The sequence below is a fragment of the Triturus cristatus genome, chromosome 9 (genome assembly GCF_964204655.1).
Source record: "Triturus cristatus chromosome 9, aTriCri1.1, whole genome shotgun sequence".
Classification (NCBI taxonomy): domain Eukaryota; kingdom Metazoa; phylum Chordata; class Amphibia; order Caudata; family Salamandridae; genus Triturus; species Triturus cristatus.
The window spans coordinates 751,152,220-751,165,186 of record NC_140592.1 but is presented as its reverse complement, the minus strand read 5'-3'; the positions used below and the strand labels follow the sequence as shown (position 1 = coordinate 751,165,186).

The 12,967-nt window shown below is 42.5% G+C and overlaps 1 protein-coding gene across 1 annotated transcript in view; it reads right to left on the bottom strand.

Moving 5' to 3' along the window:
• The window catches only part of MAJIN (membrane anchored junction protein), a 381,011-nt gene that overhangs the window by 28,152 nt on the left and 339,892 nt on the right, over window positions 1-12,967 (bottom strand). The window contains exon 7 of the mRNA XM_085627772.1: window positions 3,375-3,484. Within this exon, the coding sequence (XP_085483898.1) occupies window positions 3,375-3,484 (110 nt within the window). The remainder of the gene's footprint in view (window positions 1-3,374; window positions 3,485-12,967) is intronic.

Genomic DNA, 12,967 nt, shown 5'->3' with positions numbered 1-12,967 from the left:
ATGGGTACTTTAAAATGGAAGGCACTGACCTACTTCAGGATATTTTCCTACTGAACAACTGGATGGTCCGACTGAACCCGAAAGATGCATATCTGATGGTCTCCATCGCCCCTCCACATCATCGCTGTCTCCAGTTCTGATGGTGGGAGCCAATTTTTGAGTTAACTGATCTTTGGTTTGTTCATTCATCAGGTCTACCACCTGGGAGCTGATCTCTCTGTACACAAAGGCCAGGATGGAAATCCAGTGGTGGCTAGACCTATGGAGGCATGAAATGGTAGGGCAATCTTTAGGAATTTCCCAGTTATGTTAATTGAATCAGATGCAAGGTCCCTGGGTTGGGGTGTGGAGATATAGTTAAAGGGGGACGCTGGACAGAGCAGAAGCTCAAGCATCAAATTAAATGCTCGGAGCTTTTGCCAAGATTCTTGGCAGTGAGGTGCGTTTCTGCAGTCTTACTGGATCCTTCTTCGGATGTACACTCTTTTGGTGGACAGATACATCAAGTGACTTGGGGATACTAAGTCGAAGAAGCAGGTGGAGTTAGTCAAGTACTTTTAACACTTCTGCCTCAAACAGCTAATTTCAGTGGTGGCAGGACATCGGTCTTCCAGAATGTTATAGCAGGCTGAAACTCCAGATACCTGGAGGATTTCATCGACCGAATGCTTGATCGGGGGGGGGGGGGGATATTTCAGGGCCTGATGTCCCATAGGGCCCGTGGAGGATAGACTTGTTTACTTCTCGGTTAATTCACCATCTGGAGTGGTATTACAGGTGGCGCCTGGACCCAGAAGCTCTGGCAGATCCTGCAGGACTGGAGAGAGTGGCAGATTAATTACACCTTTCCCCCCTTTGTCATGATCAGGAGGACAGCACACCAGGTGAGGAGCCAGAAGACATATCTGGTGTTGAGAACCCACCCTTTGGAGAGCTCAAGTTTGGTTTCCTTTCATACTGGAACAGGACTTCCTTCAGCTCATGGTCTTAGAAGACGCGGCCAGCCCCGGGTATTTCGAAGCAGGCTGAGGACTAATCACCAAGGGTTGTTCAGAAAGCACCAACAAGCAATACAGATACGTTTGAAGGAGACAGGTCAGTTGGTATGTCTGACAGAATCTGGATCCCATGGGGGCAGACTTGTCCAGAAAATACATTTCTTGACTAAACTGGTTGTTTCAGTAATAGTCTACAAGTCCGTCAGTACCTTTAGGGCCACCAAATCGGATGAGCGCATTCCTTTCGAGGGAATGACAGCAGGTGAACACCCTAAGGTATGCAAACTCTTGAGAGACATTCACCTCTCCACACCTCTTGGTTTCAAATATTTTATGCTCTGGGATGTCAACATGTTTCTCAACCTTTTTCTGTTTTGGCCTGAGAAGGAGATCTCATCCAAGCTGGCTATGCATTATTTCTAATCTCCTGTAAATGGGTTTTTAATGGCACAGTCCTTGATCTAGGTGGGAGATTGTAGACCCCGGATGGAGTAATTTTTGCAATAGTCAGATGAACCAAGTTGGATAACCGCATGTTTTTTTACCCAAGGTTTGACGACTATCTGTAACTTTGTGTGATTAGATGCCCTACGGCGTACAAGAATATGACAGCAGGACTCTTCCCAACAGAGACCAATCAGCTTTTCATTTTCATCAGGAAGCTCTTTGGGCAGGTTCTTGCTCATGACAATTGGGCTATGTCGGAAGCTGAAATTGAAATTTCAGTTTCTGGAGCTCATTTGGCCACAGTCCGTATGGCGGCTAAAGCTTTGGCTTTGAGAGGTAGAATGTAAGAGATCATGAAAGTAGCGACTGGTGAGCGGAGTCTACCTTCAAGATTTTTTATTTTAAGCCAGTAGTAGGAACGGTTTCTCTGGTGGTAAGCTTTGTACCAGCATACTCCTCGCACCTGATCCTGATTTACAATAAGATTATATTTTTTTTGTTGCATCAACGAAAGATGGGGGGGATCGAAGGAAGTCTTCTCCTTCCTTCCACCCTCCTCGTATGCCATGCTGTGGCACAATAGGAAGATCATTGGTGACGATGCCTGAGGCAAGTCTCATGGGAATAGTATGTGTTTGTCTGCCATACATTTAAAGTGTTCTTATGCAAAATGAGTTTTGAGAAATATACAGGTGAAGATGTTAACTTTGTATTCTACTGATCTATGGTATAAAGAGTTGAGCATAATCCTCGGCTCAGTGTTTTAAATAGAATCTAAACTTTCCTTCGTGAATACTAAGGCACCTTTAATTATTGATTATTGTGGAAAAACTCAAGCATCCAGAGGATATATTTCTAAAATGTTTAAACATTTTATTTTATTTAACATCCTACCAAGCCATGAAGAGAGTCTCAAGAAAACAGATTTGGTAATCAGGTTCGAAAGCAAACACAAGGGGCGCTCTGCAGACCGTATTGGGAAAAGTATGCAGCAATAATAACGTTGGTGCTACTAGGAGAGGAGGGTCGGTTAACAATTCAACGCTAATAATCCCTTCAAAGAAGAGAACACAACAACAGCAAAATTCCTTTCCGAGCACACATAGAATATCGAAATGTCAAAATTGATCTTGGACTAAGAACACAAATGTAGTCTTAGTCCACTTTTATTCCATAAACACAAGTTCAGGATCAGTGTTTAATCCAAATTCTTGTTACAGCCAGTAATCCATATGATGCAGTCCATATAACAAGTGTTGATTTCTTCAACAGTACATCTTGATATAGCCAACACGTGTTTTGTCGTAAGGTATTATATACATGGACTTCTTCAGGGCTGTAATTATGGATACACAGTATCACAATAATGAATAGGCATGGACAGAGATAGAACAATCAACAACCAGTGAATCACACGGGATATAGTCACCAGATTCTGAATACATCACAGAATTTAGTCTGTTATAGACCAAAAGAGAACCATCACCCACCCTAGACATTTATTAGGAAGTGATGAGTGTGCAGAAGAAAAGTGCCACCCAAAATAAAGGAAAAGAGTGAACAATCCTAAAGGCAAATAGAACAGTTGAAAAAATGGCAAGGGAACCATCAAAAAGAATCAATCCGCATGGCTACCGGCAAACCATAACTATATAGGATCAGAGCCAAAAGAAGGGAAAGAGTCAGGTGAGATTAAACCTAGATAATAACCTGTCACAATATCTGTAACATGGATGTATATGTGAGGTTCTTCCGTGCTGTCAAACCGGTCCGTCATACACCAAAATGCCGACCTTGTTTTCTTATTTCATATTAATTAAATATTCTCTAGGTATCTAAATAATGGTGAAAATCAAAGATATTGTATATGCTGCTAAAACATTTTGTGTAAGGTTGGTAGTTGACACAGATAAAAAAGTTCTCACTAACCTTAGTAACTTCCGCTGTGCAAAGTGCCACTGTTCTGGGTCTTGGACTCTTTTGCGTTTCACTGATACTTTGCCTTCATCTCTTCCTATATGCTGATGCGTGAGGCCGCCCTATAAAATATCAATACACATTTCCATTTTCATTTACTCCACATTAATCAACTAGGCACTTTCCCAATAGATGATTACTGTCCCAACATCTGACATTAGCTCAGGCTTATAATTTCTTATATGACATGATTGGTTACCACACCATAAACAACGATGGTGAGGCAGACATTTTAGGACTGTGGAACCCAGTTCCCTGTCATGAAAAATATAAAAGACATAGGGGGGACAGGGTAGGGATACTGTGACCCCCTTGGCCAGGTGGTGAATGCCAGAGGGACCCCCAATAGCTAAAAACATAATTTGTTTTTAACAGTACAGTGATCCGCTGAGGATCCACTGTAAAATTAACCCTCCCTCGGTGGTCAGCACATTGGCTAATGCGAAGTACTATTATTGAAGTTCAGTTGGCAATAATCTACCTCTAGTGATGGAATAGTCAGAATGCTTGTCCGCTGCAAGAACTGTATTGTACACTACTCCTAGAGATGGGGTTATAATTTGAATACAATGCATGTACACATTTAAGATTGAACCCCCTTTCTTGACAGTAAGATCGAAAATCACCAACAGACACTGCTGAATGCCTTTTTGGCATACAACAGCATCATCCCAGACTAGATACCCTGGGATTCAGAAATAGTGGCTGCCTTACTAAAATGTTCTGGTCTATCTCAAAAGGTAAATTTATTTTGCATAGGTGCCAACAAACATTATTTGTTTTTGCTACAAGATCAGCTAGCATTTTAGCATAGAGCTTAGCATCAGACTTGATAAAGGATATTGGATGATAAGAACCACAAACTCTGAATCATTATTTGTTTATGGGAAAGACAGCAATATTGATTTACCATCAGGATGATGGTACTGAAAGCTTTTCTCCAGATTAATTGATCCCTGTCCAAAAAAAAGTTGTCAGTAATCCCAAAAAGCTTTATAAAATTTGGAGGGAATTGAATCAGCCCCCACTGCCTACCGGAGTACTTCAACTGCTCTAATTATCTCTTCTGTATTCAAGTGTAGCACAGTCACTGGATTCCAAGTATGCTTCTTCATCAGGAGTTCAGTTTACTTCCAGCTTTTTTATAGAACCATAAGTGTTGTCCATTTAAAGATTTAAGTACAATTCACAAAGTACTTACAGTTGGTCCTAGGTTGCTGTACCTCATTACCTTCTTTACTTAAAACTGTACTAGTATAATTTCTATTAATGTTATCGTTTAATTTGAGATCTCATATCCAACCTGTTAAGTCAGTATGCTCCAACAACTTAAGGGAAAGGATTTTTCCATTCTGGGTCAATGGGAAAATGTGTTGGTAAATGTGTGTCCAGGTGTTTAAAAGTCTTGAGCTCTTCATTGTCAGATATCTGATTGAGGCTCAGGTGATAATGCTCAATTTGTAGTTGTGTCAACATTTGGCACAGTAACTCTGTTTCATTATCAATCACCTCATCTTTATGTACAGTGTAGCTTAAAGTAGTATTTTGCACAACAACCTTTAAATACATCCCAGATAATGTTACAGAGGCAGAGTTAAATTTGTAAAAGAGTAAGCGCTGGTGCCCAAAGTTTTTCTCAGAAGTCAAATGCCCACAATGTCGAATGCCAAGGCTGTCTTGTCTTCATTCCAAGGCATGACTCATTCATCCACCAACATACATTCCCTGCCCCTTTATTTTACTCTTGCAGGTTGTTTTTCATCCCTACTTTCTCCCTTTGTCACAGTTTTTCACATCTGTTAATTCCTCTGTGCAAATATCCAAACCCCACCTCTACTGAGATGTCAGACAAGGGTGCAAAGCTGAATGACTCCCCAGAATCGGCGATCTGGCCCGACAAACGGTGAGCTGGGACAAGCACTTTCATGGCCTATGCCCGCACACAAATCTCAGGGTCAAGTAGTGAGCCCGTCCTACGCCGAAGAGCAAGATCGGACGCAGAGGCTGAGGCCACGCCTGCAAAGGTGGGAAGAAATGATCCTCCCTGAACTCACCTTTGGGCCAAGTGATCACAACAGCCAGGAAGGCGGCCCGTCACCATCAGCCATCACGGCGTGGGAATCCCGGGAACTCAGATGAAGTGGACAGCCATATTCACTACTGCCAGTAACAGCAATCTGGACAGAGTGGAATGCCTCAAGTGAGATGAGTACTGTCTTTCCTGTCCTGCAATCCCCCTACTCCTTCATCAACAAACACAGACAGAAGCAAAAACTCTGCAATCTGTGTGGAACCCTGTCCCCCTCGATAGACAATATCAGACTCAGTGACGAGGCTCGCTTGTGGGCAAACCGAAAGGCTGCGGGACAGAAATACCCAACCACCACACATCCTCCAGGATGGCAGCAGAGAGTACCACACATCATCACAGAGGTAGAGAAGTAGGGACACATGGCTCATCCTGCCACCGGCAAGCCCCAGAACAGTGGCCCATCCTACACAACACACAAAGAGGTCCAGGACCACATGGTAAAGGTGTAAAAGGGACCCAACAAAATAAACTGGACAAATGCAAGGTAAACATGCTTTCAGCAGAATCAGCCCAGCATACCAGGGAGAATGCAAGAAGCATTGAGCCTAGAGTCTCAGGCAGGAAACACAACCATCCATAAAAGATATTATGACAACAATCCCAGATATGAAGGGTGCGCTAGAACCTAATATAGACTATCGAGGTCACCCTTCTGTGAGCAGATCTAAAAAAGATCAACGAAAGGGTGACACACATTGAACACTTTCTAAACATTCTTCAATGCGACACCAAATCTCTCAAGGTAACTATAACCCAACTCACCAAAGAGAATGAGCAAATAATAGCAAAACTAGAAGAATGTGAAGGGCGATCAATTTGCAACAACATTATGGGGATGAAGGTCCCAGAAAGAGCACAGGGACCCAGTGTGGATTTATTCTTGGAGGACCTAATTGTGCAAACACTCAAGCTCTCAAAGCTCTTCACTGTCAAGCGAACTCACAGGGCCCCAGTGACAAACCTCGCCCAGGAGCCCCACCTCGAACAATAGTTCCTCGCATTTTTAACTACTGCGACACAGATGCCATACTCCAAGCTGTGCACCTGGAAGACAATATCCAACACAGCAATACCACAATCAGCTTTTTTCCAGACTTCACACTAAATGTCCAGAAAAGACGCAACTTTTGAGAATGTTTGGAAGGCACTAAGAGCCAGAGAGATTACATACATGATAATGTGCCAGGAAAATTGAGGGTGATAGCAGAAGGCAAAAATTGGCACTTTGGAACTCAAGGTGAGACATAGAACTGGCTAGAGGGCTGGTACCCTCCCAGACAAAACAAAGGACACGCTGAAAGGGCTGCACCGCAATGAACACACTGAGAAGACCCATATCATGATTGATCACATCTGAGACACTTGGTCTAGCCACTTGGACAAGCAAGTGAAGAAAACAACTCAATGCTGGAGGAGCCTGCCTAAATGTACCGAGGCATTGGGAAAAGGTCACATCATGGGCCGATATCGGCACTCAACCTGACTAAGAACAGAGTATGGAAGGACATGATTCAGGGCTATTGTGCGACCTTGAACATACTGGAAAGGCTAATACAATGCCGTCTGTAAGTGATACATAACTGAAGGGGCAACATGATCACTGCAAGTTGGGGCCGCAGGTAGTTCAAAGCCATGCAGGGGTGGGGGGAGTTTTATTACAGGGGAGTTTTGTTTTGGTTAATATGTTTGTTTTGCAGTCACAAAACCTCTGATAGGCCCAAACATAATAGAACGATCGTGGCTAGGCTACTGTGGTCTCCACATGCAGTAACTGAACAAGGAATCCCCACAGAACCAGCAGACACTACCCCAAAATGACAAAAGGGAAAACATTAAAAGTGCTATCCTGGAATGTTAATGGATTGGGAAACAGAATTAAAAGAGGGATTGTTTTGCAATACTTCAAAAGACAAGCCCCAGATGCTGTCATCCTACAGGAAGACCACCTAAAGGGCAATCATTATAAAGCATTAAACACATATGGGTACAAAGTGATAGCTCACTCGGATAGACTACAAACCCAAGAGGGGTAGAGCTCTTTATAAAAACGTTGCTCCCATTTGTCCCTCAACAGACATGGGTAGACCAACAAGGCAGATATGTCTTACAGACGGGGCTCTGGGACGGCCTTACGATAAACCTATGCTCAGTATACATCCCAACAGAATTGCAAGCACTCACCATCCCAGAGATAGCTTCCATTCTGCTACAGCTATCCTCTGTAATACTGGTTTTGGGAGATGACTTTAACACGCTAGTTTATGAAAACTGGGACAGAGTAACTGCAAGAGTGACTCTGGGAGAGCCCGGTCTATTGTCTAGCTTCCTCGTGGCTTTCGGTCTGATCGATCTATGGCACACCCACAATCCCTGGCAAAAGCAATACACATTCTACTCAGGAGCACACAAAGGTTTGTCACATATTGATTATCTTCTGACACAATGCCTACACATGGGAAGATTTGTGGGGGCTAACACCTCGCAAGGGGAAACTCGGACCACTCCCCAGTGTGGGTAGAGATACTGGGCAGAATGGAAAGGAAAGGAGGAGCCTGGTCCAAAGTCCTCTGGTACCTGCAAAACAACGGCATAGTGGAAAAATAAAAAAAACAGAACTGACCTCTACTTTTCAGAAAATAAAGATACAATGGGCTCCGCACTCAGGTTCACTGACAGAATATCAACACTTAAAATATCCCCATACCATAATATCGAGTTTTAAACATCGATATCAAAAATATCGCCATCCTATATTTATAATGGTAAGTACAAAAATATAGAAAAAAATATATCAATGTCAAAACTATAGTTGTACAAAAAAAAATGTATATATGTATATATATATAACTTTCCAAACAACCAAGTTTCCAAAGTCTGTGGCCCGTAGACAGGTGGCGAGTCAAACCGGGCAGGTCTCCCGGTGTAATTATCACACGCTGCAAACTTCTTCAAAGAAGGACTCGCACTCAGGGAAAACCAAGATTTATTCACCACGGTAAATAAATCTTGGTTTTCCCTGAGTGCGAGTCCTTCTTTGAAGAAGTTTGCAGCGTGTGATGTATATATATATATATATATATATATATATATATATATATATATATATATATATATATATATATATCTCCAAAGCACAGAACTCCACCTGTGGTCAGCCGAACTCGCGGCGGGTGCAACCGGGAAGCGGTGGTGGAAACCGCTTAAAAAACAGCAAAAACAAGGAGTTCATGGTACTCCCAAGGTCCGGTGCACTCACGGGGGTGTGTCGGCTATAAAACATCTGCAGACGCGTTTCTGGCTCTTGCCGTCATCAGTGTGGGAAAGCCGTCAATAAAATGACACAGTCATTTAAACGGTTCTGCCATATGGTTAGTGGATCCTTGGCCAATGAATGGCCGGCAATGGGACGCACCCGGTTTCATTATTTATTGCTTAATGCAATGTCTATGGCGCTCCCATCGCTAAAAAAATTAATTGGCAGCCGTGATGACTGTGCATATACATCCCCTCGCCTGCCGCTGGATTAAAAACGGAAACACTGTGAGTGTCCCACATATGGTAAAAGCACTCTAGCTTTGTATAAGCCACAACCTAAATAGGTCAACTGAGTCCATAAGCAGCGGTTCGGCAGCCCAAATTGAATCCAAAGCACAGAACTACACGTGGGGCCAGCCGAACTCGCGGCGGGTGCAACTGGGAAGCTGTGGTGGAAACCACTTAAAAAACAGCAAAAACAAGGAGTTCTTGCCATCATCAGTGCGGAAAAGCCGTCAATAAAACGACACAGTCATTTAAACGGTTCTGCCATATGGTTGGTGGATCCTTGGCCAATGAATGGCCGGCAATGGGGCGACACCGGTTTAATTATTTATTGCCTAATGCAATGTCTATGGCGCTCCCATCGCTAAAAAAGATATATATAATTCAATAATATATATTAAATAATAAAATTTAGTTTCAGTTTAATTTTCAATGTAATGACATCAGTGCACAATGTGTGCAATTGTCATTACAATGAAGAAAAACAAGAGCCTCGGGAGGTTGGGGAAGCTCTTCCCCACCTCCCCAGGCAAAAATTAAAAAAAAGGGAAATCCTTGCTCATATTGTTTATCTCTCATCAGAACACAACAATTTCTACAAACAGCACTGATTACACTGTATGGAACGAATCCTTAGTGATCTGTTTTGATGGCAATAAGTTAAACGGCTATTTAATACTTAACCCCGTTACTTCTCTTTTAGGATAAATCTGCCCCAGAGTCTGGATCAAGTGAGTACAGGTAACCAAAAGACCTCCAGATCCAGTGTTTTGCTGTTTCTCACTCTCATCCAATTTCCCATTCCCTTAGTGGTGTACCCACACTTCATCTTTACGTTAATGGTTAGGCCATGACTAGACAGCCTAAGGAGATAGTAACTGGTTTTAGAATTTGGAGTCGATATCTACTCTTAAGGATTTAAGTTAATGATCTTAACAGGCTCTGGCTAAGGACCAGTGCCAGATCATCTGCACTTCCACAGACAGCGGCCTCAATCCCATACTTTCCTGTTGTTTAGGAAATGCATGATTGTGGTGTTGTCTGTTTGTATCAGAATGCTGTTTGTTGTCAGAGATGGAAAGGAGGCCGTGCAACCCGCATGAACTGCTCTCAATCTCAGATAACTGATGTGGTATGAACTTTCCTTGTCCACCCACTGTCACTGAACTGACAGGTGGTCTAGAAGAGCTCCTCAACCTGTCAGAAATGCATCTGCTACAATATTTGTGATGGTGTCACCTAAAAAGGAACTCTTTTGAGTAGATTAAGACTCTTGCACTACTATATCAAGGATTGCTTTGCTGAGATAGTTAATTGCACTCTGTCTCTTTAATTGGCGCATCTCTGAGATAATTGATCTTTCAGGCATTACAGCAGGGATCTCATATGCAGCCTTGCATTTGGGACAACGTAAATACAAAATGCTACAGAACCGAGAGGGCAGTAGATCTGCAAAGCTGTTGGACTGGTGGTATTCTATAAGAGATGGGACTTGCCTCGGGTAGATAACACTCTCAACTCCAAAGGATACACTTTTCATTCTATCATGTCTATAGTTGCACCTATGTATGACAGATGTTGTACTAGTATCAAGATTGATTTTGAAAAGTTGATTTGGAGGCCTGCAGGCCTAGTTGTTTGTGGAGCATCTTGAAAGATGTTTTAAAATTATTTTCCACCTTCGTCTAACCGTGTGTGTGCTTTGAGTAACCAGCCATCCAAGTAAGGGTAGGCAAAGATCCCCTTCCTTCGCAGGTGAGCTGCTATTACTGCCATGTATTTTGTGCAGAGTTGATTTTAGGTCAAATGGTAGAACTGTGTATTGATAATGTTAGGCCTCACCACAAACCTCAGATACATTTTGTGGTGTCATGCGACAGGGATGTGGAAGAACTCGCCTTGCAGATCTATAGTACACATCCACTTGTTTAGTCTTGCATTAGATATATCTGTAGCAGGGGGAGCATCCAAGATTTCTTTTACTTCGTTTTCTTCATAAATCTTTTTGTGAACTGAAGATCTAAAATTGGTCTGTACTCCTGCTTAATGCTTTTCTTTGAAATTAGAAATTATCTACAGTAGACTCTTTCACGTTTTTGCTGAGGTGATGCTAGCTCCGTTGCACTTTTCCCAAGCAGAACAGATGTTTTGTTCCTCCAAGTTGGAATACTTGTGCTTCTATGTTGGTTTTGGAGGAACTCACACTGAACTGGCCTTGAAACATGGAGTATCCATGACACAATCTTTGGAATCCACTTGCATGTTGTGATGGATTTCCATTCTTCCTGATGTAGCGTTACCACTCCCCTCATTGGAGTGGTTAATTTGTGGGAGAAGGGTGATGTTAGGCTGTCATTTAGTGTCTCTGTAAGAGTGTCTTCTTGTTCTAGTATTGGAGAGTCTTGTTGACATGGATTTTGGTTTCGATGGCATTCATTGATATTGATATCTTTAGCCTTGCTGTTGTTGTTGCAACTGGTAAGGCCATTGAGGGGACTGAACCCTTCATGGAAAATACCTATTCACCTGGGCTTGTATTTGTTTATAAAACTTCTTCCGTTCCTCCATGCCAATTGCATTCAAGGTCTCTGCTTCATTCGTCATCTTTAGCATTTCTTCTCCAGTATGTTGTCCGAACAAGGCAGATCCAGAGAAAAGAAACTTCGCATTTGTCAGGTGAACCTCTGGCTTCAAGATGGTTAGACAGAGCCTGGATGTTCTTCATAGGGATACACCATGGAACTATCCCATCACAGCTAACTCATCTAATTTCAATGCAGAACTTGGTTTGAAACCAAGGAATCCTAGTTCAACTATTCAAGGTAGTCTTCCTGCAGATGTCTACGCATGTTGTCAATGAAGTACCTCATTAATGACCATATCTCTCTATGGAAGGGTTCCCCAACGAGTTTCCAGGAGCTACTGGTAGCTCATCAGCACCCTTGAACTACCTCCCAGAGCTATGCCCAAGCCCAGTACCTCAATCAGAGAGTCTATGCATATTAATGAAGGCAGCACTGCTCACATCGAGACCCCTTACAGTGACAGCCAGCCAGAGTAACGGCAGGACTTTATAACACTCACTGTGTCAGGCAGTGTGTCTGCCAAATGGCCATCTGTCTGCAGTCTCAATCTAGCTAAGTTTCAAGTAGATTGACTATGTTATGGGACCTGCTCATTCATTCATGCCATGTGTGTGAACAATGGGCCAAGAAAGAAGAACCTCTGCAGTAGCCTGAGTAGTAACCAGTGCTGACCTACTGAAGTGTGGGACTATAGGAGCCTGAGTGAAAATATGTTAGATGGTTTCATGATCAGCACCTTGAGAATAGCAGTATACAGATCCAGAGCTAAAACAATTAAGGGTTTCATGTGCATTCCCCTGTGTATGTGTTTGTAGACACTTATGTGTGTTTAGGTTGACACACCTGGAAAAGAAAAATGTGCAGTGTTCATCTCAGAACACTGGATACCTTCTAGTGTTTTTTTGTACTAGCACATAATGCAAAATTATCTGAGAGAAAAAGAAGTCCATTCATCTTGCTGCTTCAGATAACATTTATTTTATTCTATTGTCCAATTTGCGATAAAATTCCACTTTCTGGTGATATTCTTTCAATATTTTTCACAAATATTGTATGACTCAAAAAGTAGATATCCAGCCAACACGTGTTTCAGGATATTATCGCTTCCTCAGGACTGATTTCCCAAATTTGCTGCTTGTACTTAATCTCTCAGATCTCCTTAACAATTCAATTTCAAAACACTAAACCATCCCTCAATGGGATGTGGAAGCGAGAAGATGTTAGAAGCAGCCAGGGCGTGGGAGGCTTTAACGTTGCAATTAAAGCAGCTCAATGACATTTCAGAAGAGGGAAACCGAGAATAGCCGGGGGTGGATGGTTGATTCCAT